Here is a 12113-nt window from a genome sequence, read left to right as displayed (position 1 = left end):
TCGAGGTTAAAAAAAATCAGCCATCTTAGTCTTACTGCCTGTCAGTGAAAGCTGAAGGAAGAAAGTGGAACCAAAAGGTTAACACTGTTTTTCGACACACTGCTATCAAGAGTAAGGTGTTATCACAGCAGTGCTTTATGCAAAATTCCTAATCTGATGTTCAAAACTGAATACAATTGCATATTTCTAAACAAGTAAAAAAATGTAGCCCAATTTATGAGGGGATCCCAAAAGTAGCACAAATTGTTATTGTCAGAGTAAATCAAAGTCTCCAATGACTGCATTGTCTAAATAGGTGTCATTAATTAACATTTATTGTGACATGTGATCTCATGGTATTAAAAAGGGTACAATAATTCTCATCAAAGCCAAGTCTCGGGAAAGTCTAGTTGCTATCAGCATGTGACTTAATGTGGTGAAGTACTGTTAGCTTTTGCAGCATCCCCTAGATATGGGTGACTTGAGAATTCTACTATACACTAGTGGAGGCAGCAGATTTTTTTCTGTAGCTTGCCAGTTTTTCAAGGGTGCTGTGAAGTGATCATAAGTTCACACCTTTCTCTATGAAACACAGAATGTACTCTAGTCACCAACAGTGTGCCTAATAAATGCGGTATATTGACGACCTCTAGTTTCTCAAACACCATATAAAACAAAACCATTGCAAACCTTCTTCAACATCAAAACTCATTGGCAGGTAAGAGAGAGGACATTTTTCACTTAGTGTCAGATCTCACAACAGGGAATGAACCTGTTGTGGTAGAGGGAGAAGGTATTACAAATTCTGTTTTGATCCAGGATCCTGGAGATTTTTTTTACTAGGTCAGTGGTACAACTGAACCTGTTACTGTTCCTCAAGAAGGTTTTTCAAGAGAAATTGTGTTCACAGCTCACTGATGAACTGGATATTTCAAAGAGAGATATCAACAAATGTACCCTTATTTGCTAATCAAATAAAGGTACATTAATGCTCGTATTTGCTTTGCAGCATGTGATTAACCTGGTAGAGCTGTCTCCTAGTTCTTCTCGCTGACAACATAATGATGCAACTAGTGATGCTAAAACGATTTCTCGAGTGATTCAAGGTACTCGAGGAAATTTTATCTGGCACCCTCTACATCAATATAGATGTGGACAAGATCACTGATGTTCTTGCAAGACTGGGTAAGTCAGGCATTCATTGTTTTGTTGGTTGCTTTTGAAATCAGTGGGTGATTCCTGTGGTTTGTTAGCAAATGTTTGAGTGTGGCTAGCCTGACACACTGTACTTGGTGCTAGAGTGGCTAACACGAGTAATAGTTTAGTCTAAAGCCTTTTCTGCTAAAATAAATCTATAGTGTACGTCAGATACAGTACACATTGCATATTGATCTGTTTAGCTAACGTAAGACTGTGTAGCAGACACATCATGTATGCATGATGTATGCACTCGGTTCCGTCTGCTGGTGTTGGATAAGGATGGGACGCTGTTACCGCATTCCCGTCGGCAAAATGCTAATAAATAAATAAATAAATAAATAAATAAAAGGCAATAAGTATTACTGCTTTGCTTTATGTAGTAAAGCAAAGCAATAATACTTACACCAGCCCACACTCCTTTGTTCTTGTTGATCCTACGAAAGTTGAGCTGCTCATGCGATCGTGCACAAGCTTTGATCCAAGCACGGCATTCCGCTCCTGATTTTGGAAATCTGTGAATTTTATGACCACAAATACGAACAGGATATCTGACATCACCACTACAGATGATGTCTCCACTGGCAAAGGAGAAACATTATTTTTCGATTGTTGATGCGAAAACTTTATGCCAGTATGCGAGTACAGTAGTAGTCTAGCACTACATTAGCATGTGTTTGTGAGACATCCACGCACGTTGTAGCCGCACTATTACGTAGAATGGGCATCAGCCAATGAAAACGGCCCCTCTGGTAAGGTCCATACTCCTGCTGCGCTCTTCCAGCCCTTTGCTCTGAACCAGCAGCTTCAGGAGAAGAAAGGCTGTCGTACTCCAGGTATCGCGTCAGTCATTTTAAGGATACCTATTTGACCACCCAAAGCGATGAAAAACCGGGCATTATCATCAATCAATAAAATTCCCATGGGGGAACTTGAAAATTGGACCTCATGCTACTAACACTTAGTTTTCGCCAGCAATTCATAGGCAGAAGTGAGAGCCCTGCACAGCAAATAATGTCCCGGCGGAAACACGGTGCGCTAAACAATAAAACATAAATTAACAAAGCTTCAAGGCAGAAATACTTTCCTCCAGGAATTTTAATAATCGAGGTACTCGAATCATTCGAGGAATCGTTTCAGCTTTAAACAAGCGGAGTGAATGTTTTGATAACGTTTTCCAGAAACGTCTCTGAGCGTCATACAGACTTGATGGCTATTTCTGCAGAATTAGTCTTTTTGCCTGGAAATTATTATGGAATTATTTTTGTATCTAGGTTAAATATAATCAGAATCAGATTTTATATAAATATTTTCATCACAGGAAAAAAATACATTTCTTGGAGGGGAGTGCTATGTCTGATCCAGGGAAGAGCTATTACATTTCCTAGTGCTTCAATGAGCTGCTACTGTTGTACACAGATTCCTAATATTTAAATCACAGGTTGTAACTCTGAGTTGTACTCTAATGTGTCTCATTCTAATGAAGGCAACATTATGTACCACCTTGTCTCGTGAGCTACAAGTGTCATTACACCCCTAATTACTGCATGTTTGTATAGTAAACACTCACAATGTGCTGTTTACCAAGTAAAAATACTGAACCTAATCATTAGAAAATTTCTAAGAATTTTAAAGCAACAACAAGAAGATGGACTCTGACCAGGTTTGATCAGAGGATTTGATTAATCTGCAGAAAAAACAAAGATAGCTGTGTCATCCACTTTGTCTTACTCATCACTGAAGCACAACAGCAAGCGCAGCTGCTGTTTTTCCTCAGCAAAGTTCTAAGAAACCACCAGGATTGGATTTACCTGGCTCTGCCAAACCTATTTTAGGATAGTCTTCAATCCTGGTATATGTGGCTGTAAACATTCATGTTCCAATGAGGGGAAGAGGACTGTACGGATGCGTCACTAGATGGACTGCAGTTGCTGGAAAGTGGGAAAAAATAACAAGAGAACTAGCATGTATTCCACTCAGTTCAATTACTTTTGTAGAGCAATGAAACTGAGACATCTATTACGTATTAGTGGTATAAACACGGAGACGGAGAAGTTTAAATATGGATACTGCATATGGATACTGAAGAATGGACTGAAGGTGGAGTGGATGCACACAACAGTAGTGATTTAGGACAGGTGATAGTTGCTTAGATGTATGGTTAGACAAGATGGCATTAAAAAAGGCAGAAGAGAACAGATGTGGTTAAGATTTTCATTTAGTACAAGATTGGAAATGAGTTTATCAGTCATTGTAATTTATAATTGTCCATATGGACAAAAGGTTGCTGCTCAGACAAGACAAGGGTTGTGCTGTTTAGCCACAATGACAAAAAGAATGTTCACTGCCAAGCAAGGTAGTGGAAGCATTGTGTGGCGCTGTTTTGCTGCCAGAAGTACCGGTACAAATGAGAAATAATAAAGTAGGAAGACTATCCTTTGATTCTTTATTTCAGAATAAAAGGATTTAATTCTTCTTTTTTTACATTCTTATTTTAATATTTGTGACAGACATCTTTAAATGTCAACATATACTAAAGGTTGTAACTAGCCTTTTGAAAATGTTCCTGTTTTTTTATGGCCTGGAGATGACTAGTCCTGCTATTTTGATAGTGGAGAGTGTCTGGATTAGCAACTTTAATTCACATGAGATTAGGCATCTTAAAATTAATTAAATCTCTACCCCTGTGTGAGTTGCACCTTTTAACTAAATGGTAATCATAAGTTAAAAAAGACGAGCTGCTTCCTTAAACATGGAAGGCATTTTCTACTGTTCTTGAACAAGTTGACTACAATGAGGCTTAAACTATTATTCTGTGTGCTCCTGTTGAAACTGAACAACATAATTTAATTTGTTGTTATAGAATGTGAACATGACACAATCTACAATCATATCTGTGGGAAATGGATCGAGTGCTTATTGGTTTTTAATTGGAACCTACATGCTAAGATGCTAAAATCCACAAAGGACAAATGAGCTCATTTTTCCAATGAAAATATAAAAGTAGCTGTTAAGAGTTTTGGAAAATTCCCCTACATTTTGGACTGGTCTTGGCTGAGAAACAATATGTGGTACAGCTGTCTGGTGCTCATTTGTCCTGCAGCAGCAAATCCACCACCATGGAGAGGTGCACACTGCCTTGAATAAGCTGATGAGGCTCACCTGTTGATGTGAAGCACAACAAGGACAAAGAATCAAGGAGAAGCCTCCTGAGAGAGGGCACAGTTGGAAGTTTTTGGATGAAGGCCATCTGCAGTAAAAACGTTTTCCAGTAAGGGGATTACTCCCCCTTTTATAGAAATATGGTGAACCAAACTCCTGTTACTGTGCCAGCTGACCAAGGAGGGCGTGGACTGAGCTACCAGGAGAGAAGTTGCTTTCCAGAGAAGTCCAGGTAAGCTGACCAGGTCACCTGCTTAAGCCAGATTGCGACAGCCACTGTTTCTTTGCCTGTTCCCATACAGGAAGTTCATTGTTTTGTTTAGGTTTTTGACATTGTTCTGCTTTCCACTAGTCCATAACAAGTGAAATGTTTACTATAATATCAGTAATGTTTTTTATAAAAGTGAATTTGTTTGGCTAATTTTATTGTTTCTATTGACAATAGCAGTTTAAACCTATCACTGGAGTTTTCAGTGTCAGATTACTTTCTTTAATCATTATTGAATAGCTTTTGAATGTTCTTGAGCTTTAATGTCTTTATTAAGCATTTATTCCATGAATGGTCATTGATTCAACACTGTGGTGGCCTCTTAATGAGCCATTACTTATTTTATCGATTATATAGAATTTTGATTCAAATGCAGTTAGCTCAATAAACATTTTCATCAAGTTCCACCAGGAACAAATTGTGTTGCACACAGTTCTTAATTAACACATAGTTATTGCAGTTAAGATTAGCTGAAATAACTTGTTGAATAATCATTCCAGGCTCGAAAAGGACAAATAAGCTGAATCTTCACAATCAGGTTGAAACCCAGACAATAAAACAGCTTCAATATGTTGCTTGAAGATGGCTGACCTGACGTGACCCAGCTCTGGTTTCAGAAACCAGCCGTACAGTGGCTGATCAGAACGCAAAGATAGTCTTCAGTCACAAGACAGCAACCACCACTGGTCTCCTCAGATTCACCATCAAATTCATCAGTGTGGGACAGTGCACATCATATTCAACAGGACACAGTAAACAACCACCCATTTAATCTGCGTGACACAGTGTCACCCATATATTTGTATTACACAAATGTGCAGTGAACCCATGCTTTTGACTCGTGTGGTTGTTTCCGTCTGAAGCTATGCTTGTTACCAAGTTTCTATGAGGACCACCATACACTGTTAGCAACTCAACAAGGAAATCACACTAGGATTCTGTTACATGCTGTGTTGCTTCTGAATACATGCTGGTAGCCTAAAGTTCAGCTGTTGTTTACACAGACCATCAGGTGACATTTCTTAGTTCACATAACAGTCAACAACATTTATTTAAAATATGCAAAGCTCAAAAATGTAAACATATCAATTCTACTGCACTGGCAACAGACCAGACTGCTCCCTCACCGGGCAACCATTATCCATAAAACAGAACAATACCCAGAATGCCACTTTGCTCAATGAATGGTTAGACAGAAAGCCATTAATATACTTGCAAATTATTGCCTTTAAACCTAAGGAGGTAACAACTTCCAAGGTAAAGAAAATAAGTCATCAAAACTGATAAACTGATATGAATGTGCTATTAAAATATTGAATAAAAGCATGCAATACATAAAATAAAAACACTCACACCCACACACACACACACACACACACATATATATATATATATATATGCCTTTATCTCAAGAAAACATTGGAGATTAAACTAAATAAATCCAAACAAACAAATGACTAAAGCAAACATTAATTAATTTCAGTTGCGTGTGGTACATTTTCACATAAGCTCACATGATACCCCTAAATAACAATAACAAGTCATGTAAAAAAAACAAACAAAGAAAACAAAATAATCATTAAAAAAATTAGTAATCAAAAATAAAAACTTCTTTCCAACTCTTTCATGTACAGTGTTGCCAACCCCCTGGGACTGATCTCATGTTTGCCAAGGAAACTCATAAATACTGAAGTCAGTAAGGCCAGAGTAGCCTGTAGACCAAGCTCACTCAGGAAAGTAGAGAGTGAGATAATTGCTGGCTATAACAGGCATCAAGTGTCCAAGAGATCATTTTATCACTATGGGTACGGAAGCTACTTACACACACTCAATTACTCCATATAATATAGGGGGGCGGGACAATCTGGACTTTCTATTTAGAGGTTCAAAATATTTCCATAGAATGTCAAGTAAATCAATATGTTTGGTATTCAAAGGAAACTCAAAGTAATTTGACCAACAGCGCCCCCACCTGGTCAAGAAACACTTCTATCAGTTGCAATGTGAGTACACTAAGCTTTCCCTTATAACACGAGAACTCAATGAAACAAAAGCAGAGCTGGGCAGAGGACATCAGTGGCAAATACCGCAGCTTAGATTCTATCCAGCCTCCATCAGCTTTCTTATTGATCATATCTGGATGAACACACATCATGTAAAAGCAGAAGAAGAAGAAAAAACAAGGACTTACTGTGGAGTTCCTGCTCGGGGTGTCAGACATCCCGTTGCTGCTTGGTTCCCATGCTGAGGAGCTATATGCTCTGCTGCTGCTGCTGCTACTGAAGGCCTCCTGAGTGGAGCTCCGCAACAGGCTCGAGCTGCCCGGTCTGGAGCCTATGTCATACGACTCGGGCACATCTTTAGTTCGACTGTGGTAGCTCCGTAGGGCACTGGTGGAGGAGGATGGGGTGGAGGAGGAGGAGGATGCATCCCTGAGGCTCAGGGAGGACAAGTCCCTGCTCAGGTCACTTTGGGAAACAGACTTTCTTCTGCTGAGTGAGATACTGGAGGCCGATGGTGAAGAAGTGAGGTAGCTGGACTGGTAGGAGCTGTAGCCTGAGTAGGTAGACCCCCCACTAAGACCTGACGATCCGTAGCTCTTGACGGGGGTTCTGCTGAGGCTCTCACTCCGTCGGCTGTTGATGCTGCTGCTGCTACTCCCAAGGATGTCGGTGCGAGGGATAGTTCGACCCCGTTCTCGATCGGGGTCCGAGGAGGCGCTGTAGTTTCGGCCACGGGATGCGGAGCTGCTCAGGTAATTGGACGAGTATCCTGAAGAGGAAGTGGAGTTGGGGGACCTGTAGGTGGACAGTCGGTCCCGCTCGCTATAGGTGCTGAGGCCCGGGGTCAGGGAGGAGCTGTAGGAGCTATAGTGGCTGGTGTAGGACGAGCCAGCATAGCGTTTGGGGGTGGAGGAGACGCGAGACATGCTGCTGTTGCTGCTGGTTTTTCAGCCAGGGGGAGCCTCTGGAAGACTGCATCGACTGCAGACACAGCAAAGAGACAAGCACTGTATTAGTTCATCAGCAACAATGGAATCAATACAAACACCACAGCAACATAGCAGGCAGGAGTGAGGCTATTATTCATCTGTGCCTCCCCTGAGCTCTGAACCAATGATTCAGGAATTTATCTGCCATCACATCACATCTGCTGTTAGCCTGCATCATCCGAAGCAAAAACTGACCCATTCACGGACTCATCACCCTGCCTTTAGGATTTCATCAATATTTGAAATTCTTTATCTACTTTTAATACTGATCACCTTACTGCAGCCCACGGTTCCTCCCAATATTCATGGCACATCAGCTTTTATCCAGCTGTTTTTTATGACTGTTTCGAAATACAGCAGAAAGAGGATTAAGACTGGAAGGACAGGTGAAAGGTGAGGGAATCTCTTCCTTAGCTCACTGGGGAGTTGAAAGAGCAAGCTGGTGCATTTATCCAACTGGCAACTGGACAAAAACTTGGACCTGGCACTGCAGATCTTACTCCACTAACCACACACTTAGTAACCTTGGCAACCACACACCAGAAATATCGCAACTGCAGCTTTGCAGTTCTTGAAAGGTATTTAAAGCAAAAACATCGATGTTTGACTGGAGTCTTCCTGCTGAAATCTAAGAGTCAGTTTTTATCAGAGTTCTCCAACATCTAGTTCAGGTTTAGCCCAGGTACATTATAATTGTGACATTTAAAAAAACACAAGGCTGCAATTTTCAGTGTCTTGTAAAAGTCTTCGTACCCCTTCCACTTTGTCATTTTGGATTTTTTTATGCACAAAAGTATGACATATTAGTACATAATAGGGCTGGGCATATCAATCTAAATATCTCTATGCTATTGATGTCAAGGTGAGAATTAGTATTGGACTGATACTAGCATGATGATATTGATACTTTTGTTTACAGTTTCTCTTCTTGATATCCAGCAGATTTACTCTAGTCCACACCAACACATATGCAGGAATTAAAATGCCAAATATCACGAGTTTACATTTTCAATTTAAGAAAATGCTTTTATACCTTTAGAATGTTTGCATTTAAAATGCCTGCCTTCTTTCAAATAAGATCTGTGTAATTACCCAGTAAACACAACTTCACTCCAACAGTGCTGCTCTCTCCCTCTTGGCTCTTTCTGATTTCACATTGTGATCAAAACTGTGATTTTAGCAGACTTTGATCTATTGAGGTAGCAAAATATAAATAAAAACATCATTTATGTGTCCAGTTAAAGTCTATACCTAAATCCTAATGTTGATCTCTACCAACACTTGAACATGCCTTCTATCCCTGATCTGGAGCAACTTGGCAAATGAGTAGAAACGGGAAAAAGGTCTGCCTAGATGTGAAAGACTGGCAGAGATGTACTGGACTTAAAGATGCCTAATTGTAGGGAAAGGTGGTTCAACAAAATATTAACTCATGGGGCTGTGTGCATGCAGCTATGGAAAACGTTCCCTTGTGATTTAAATCTTGTTTGGCGGAAAAGTCAACAAGAACCCTTATTTCACAAAACTTTAAATCCAGATCAAACAACTATTTTGATACGTCAAGATGAATATTTTCTCCCCATCTCCAACCGTCGAGATGTCTCTCCAACAGATGAATACAGGTAAAGTCTGTGTGTGAGGTGGAAGTAATGGTTGACAGCCTAGAGTGTTACTGTTGCAGCAAAGCCTCAGAGAGGCTCCTGTTCACATGTGCAGAAGCATCTGAATAAATAAAAGTATCTGATGTTGATCCGTGTTGAGTTCATCCAGAGAGGCTCCTATTTCTTTAACCTCGCTCTTTCTGCTCTGATCTCGCCTCTCTTACTGCTTCCTTTTCTCTCCTGCTCTTCCTTCATCCCTCTGTGAGTGTGGGCTTCCTTTTCCTCAGAATATTCTCCTCTGTATTGGCATAGCCTTCTTATGGTCTCTCTCAATCTGTTTTTCAACATCAAAAGGTTTCATCAATAATTCAGCCAATGGATCCGAACCAGGTACATGAGCACTCAGATGGAGGCAGGCCAACATATGCAGAAGCAGGCCATGTACAACCAGAAGAAGCCAGATAACGAAGATAAATAGAGTGATCCTCTATAGTTTGGCAGGGTTCTTTTGGTTTTAGCATTGTGACACAAAGAGGAACGATTACCGGTATATGGACTCTAATGTTACCGAATCTGAGAGGACAAAGTCGTCTTCTGGCTTCTTCTTTGTGCTACTTTTAATAACAACCTTTATCACGAATATCACATTGATGTTGAATAAATGTTAATTGCCGTGACTAAAGTTTTAATCACGCTATTTAAAAAAAACCAAAACATTTTTGCACAATAAAAATAAACTAACAATTACCAATCACCAGTTAGAACTGATGGAGATGAGAGGAAATCTACACACATCATGAAGGTTAAAGTTGCTTAAGATAACCATACTAGAATAAGGGTTGCCATATTGCGTCCTAAGCGTGAGAGAAAATCTACGCTTGCCATCTGGAGACAGATATTGGACTAATTACACCACCCCATTTCACCCGCAGGGTGGCTCAGTGACTGGCTTCAGCCTTGAAGCAGAGAAGGGTGGGGACTGGGGAATGGGGTCCTGTTGTTTTCAGTGACGGCTTGCTGTTCTGCATTAATTGCCACATTTTGTCATCATGTGGGAAGAGGATAAAAATGACCAATAATGCTGTGAAGGGACACAATAGCTTTATTCTGGTAGTACCACACTGTGCTATATTCTTTCACTGTTTTACCAAGACAAAACATGTCCACCTGTCTAAGGACTATATTGAGCATGTCTAAAGTCCCAGGTCTGTCCCCAATCAACCAAGAACCCAGTTCCTGTAATGAACTGGGTTCTTACAGGAACAGATGATCAACTGTCAAGTCATCAAATTGTGAAGTTATGTTTGACATGTACAGCATTTTTATAACAACCTAAGTAACACAATTATTTGATAGTGCCATGAAACGGCACTATGTGACAGGAAAGTTAATAATACTGCTGCTTTAATAAATGTTTAATTCTTGCCACAGTATCATGAAGGCTTGACTTTTAAAGTGACGCTGTCCTATGAACAGCTTCTTCCACCTGAGCAGAGAATCTCTGCAACTCCTCTCAACTTATCCTGGGCTTTTCTTTGCTGCCCAGCCGTTTTTGGAAAGGAATTAGTAGCATTAAGTTTTATTTAAGGCATTAGAGTAGAGTCAGATTTGTTTGACTTTACCTGTCAACATTTTTTAAAATCATGTATAATTTTTATTTTACTTTGCAGTTATAGAGTTTTTTGCTGTAACATGATTATGTGAAAGTATTCAGGGGTGCGACTATACATTACTGCAGTGAACTGGAACACAGACACACTGAATTTGCCAAATAATCATTATAGTGTATGAATTGCACATGTTACAACAGGAACAAAAACTCACACTTACACATTCTGGCTATTCTACATTTTCAGCCTCCCCTTAGGCAGTGCTAACCACCAGTTACCATGGCTACAGTAGCAACAAGTTATGGCCAATTGAAACTTCCTATCAGAGCTGCAGACTGGGAGCTACGTTCTTGTCCTTTCTTCAGACAAAGAAAATTACAGGTTTCTGACCAGCAAGCCTCTATACAGCTGGGGGAAAAAAGAGATCAGACCACTGGCACCCATTACATCAGAAATGTAATGGGTGCACCAAGCTTTTAGGACATTGCTATTAAAAATATTTCAACTGAGTGGCAGAGATGATTGCATTGGTGCAGTCCAAGAGAGGTTTCTAGCAGCTGCCTACTGGCATCGAGATGGAGAGATGAGGTTTCACCTACGGGGCAAGTTTCAGAGAACTGGGCCAAAATCTTTTTACGAACCTCGCTTTCAATATGTGGAACTGGATCCCAGTGCAATTCTCAACTAGTGTGAGTCTACCCAACGACCAAGAAAAAATAGAAACTAGTGGACAAAGTAACACTACGGTTGGCATTCAGCTCATCCACAAAAATATTTGAGAGAGAAGTACCGTAAATTCATTCAGACTAGCAAGGCTGTCACAGAAGAACATGACTCATTTATGATCTCCAAAATTTTACTCCAAAAGGCCAAAAATATAAGTCCATGTGAAATTGCACAAACCAATAATAAATATCACATTATCACATTTTAGTCATCTGAAACTGCAGACGAGCAGACAAGAACATCAAATCTAGCTTTTTTTTAAATATTTCCTCAGCATAATATTTGCTCAGAGTGGGCTGAAACTGTAGTGATATTATAAAAAAGAGAACTAAATGGAAAACTGAATAGACACAGAGTTCCATCTAAATAGAATTAAACTCTGCTTAAGTTTAAGGGTTTGATCTAGAAACAGATTTCCTCAGTATCATTTATTTAAATAACAAAGTCAAGTGTAAACCAAGTCTACCCCATGATTCAACAGTTTCTACACTCACCTTCAGAAGCAAAAACTATTTGTTGTCGTTTTTTGTACGGAGTAAAATTTTATATGTCAAGGAGAAATTTTGACCCACTCCTTT

The 12113-nt window shown here is 39.8% G+C and overlaps 1 protein-coding gene across 7 annotated transcripts in view; it reads right to left on the bottom strand.

Annotated features, from left to right (window-relative positions):
• usp2a (ubiquitin specific peptidase 2a) overlaps positions 1 to 12113 on the bottom strand; it is a 52206-nt gene that overhangs the window by 23754 nt on the left and 16339 nt on the right. For 5 of the 7 annotated variants that reach the window (XM_044118659.1, XM_044118660.1, XM_044118656.1 and 2 more), the window contains 2 exons: positions 6798 to 7590; positions 4213 to 4338 (listed from right to left, as the gene is read on the bottom strand). In XM_044118659.1, coding sequence (XP_043974594.1) covers positions 4213 to 4338; positions 6798 to 7535 — 864 coding nt within the window. In that variant the 5' untranslated portion in view covers positions 7536 to 7590. The remainder of the gene's footprint in view (positions 1 to 4212; positions 4339 to 6797; positions 7591 to 12113) is intronic. The other 2 variants (XM_044118661.1, XM_044118662.1) reach the window with 1 other exon arrangement.

The sequence above is a fragment of the Gambusia affinis genome, linkage group LG06, assembly GCF_019740435.1.
Source record: "Gambusia affinis linkage group LG06, SWU_Gaff_1.0, whole genome shotgun sequence".
NCBI classification, from domain to species: Eukaryota; Metazoa; Chordata; class Actinopteri; order Cyprinodontiformes; family Poeciliidae; genus Gambusia; species Gambusia affinis.
The sequence above is the reverse complement of the archived record's forward strand: the minus strand, read 5'-3'. Positions and strand labels throughout refer to the sequence as shown.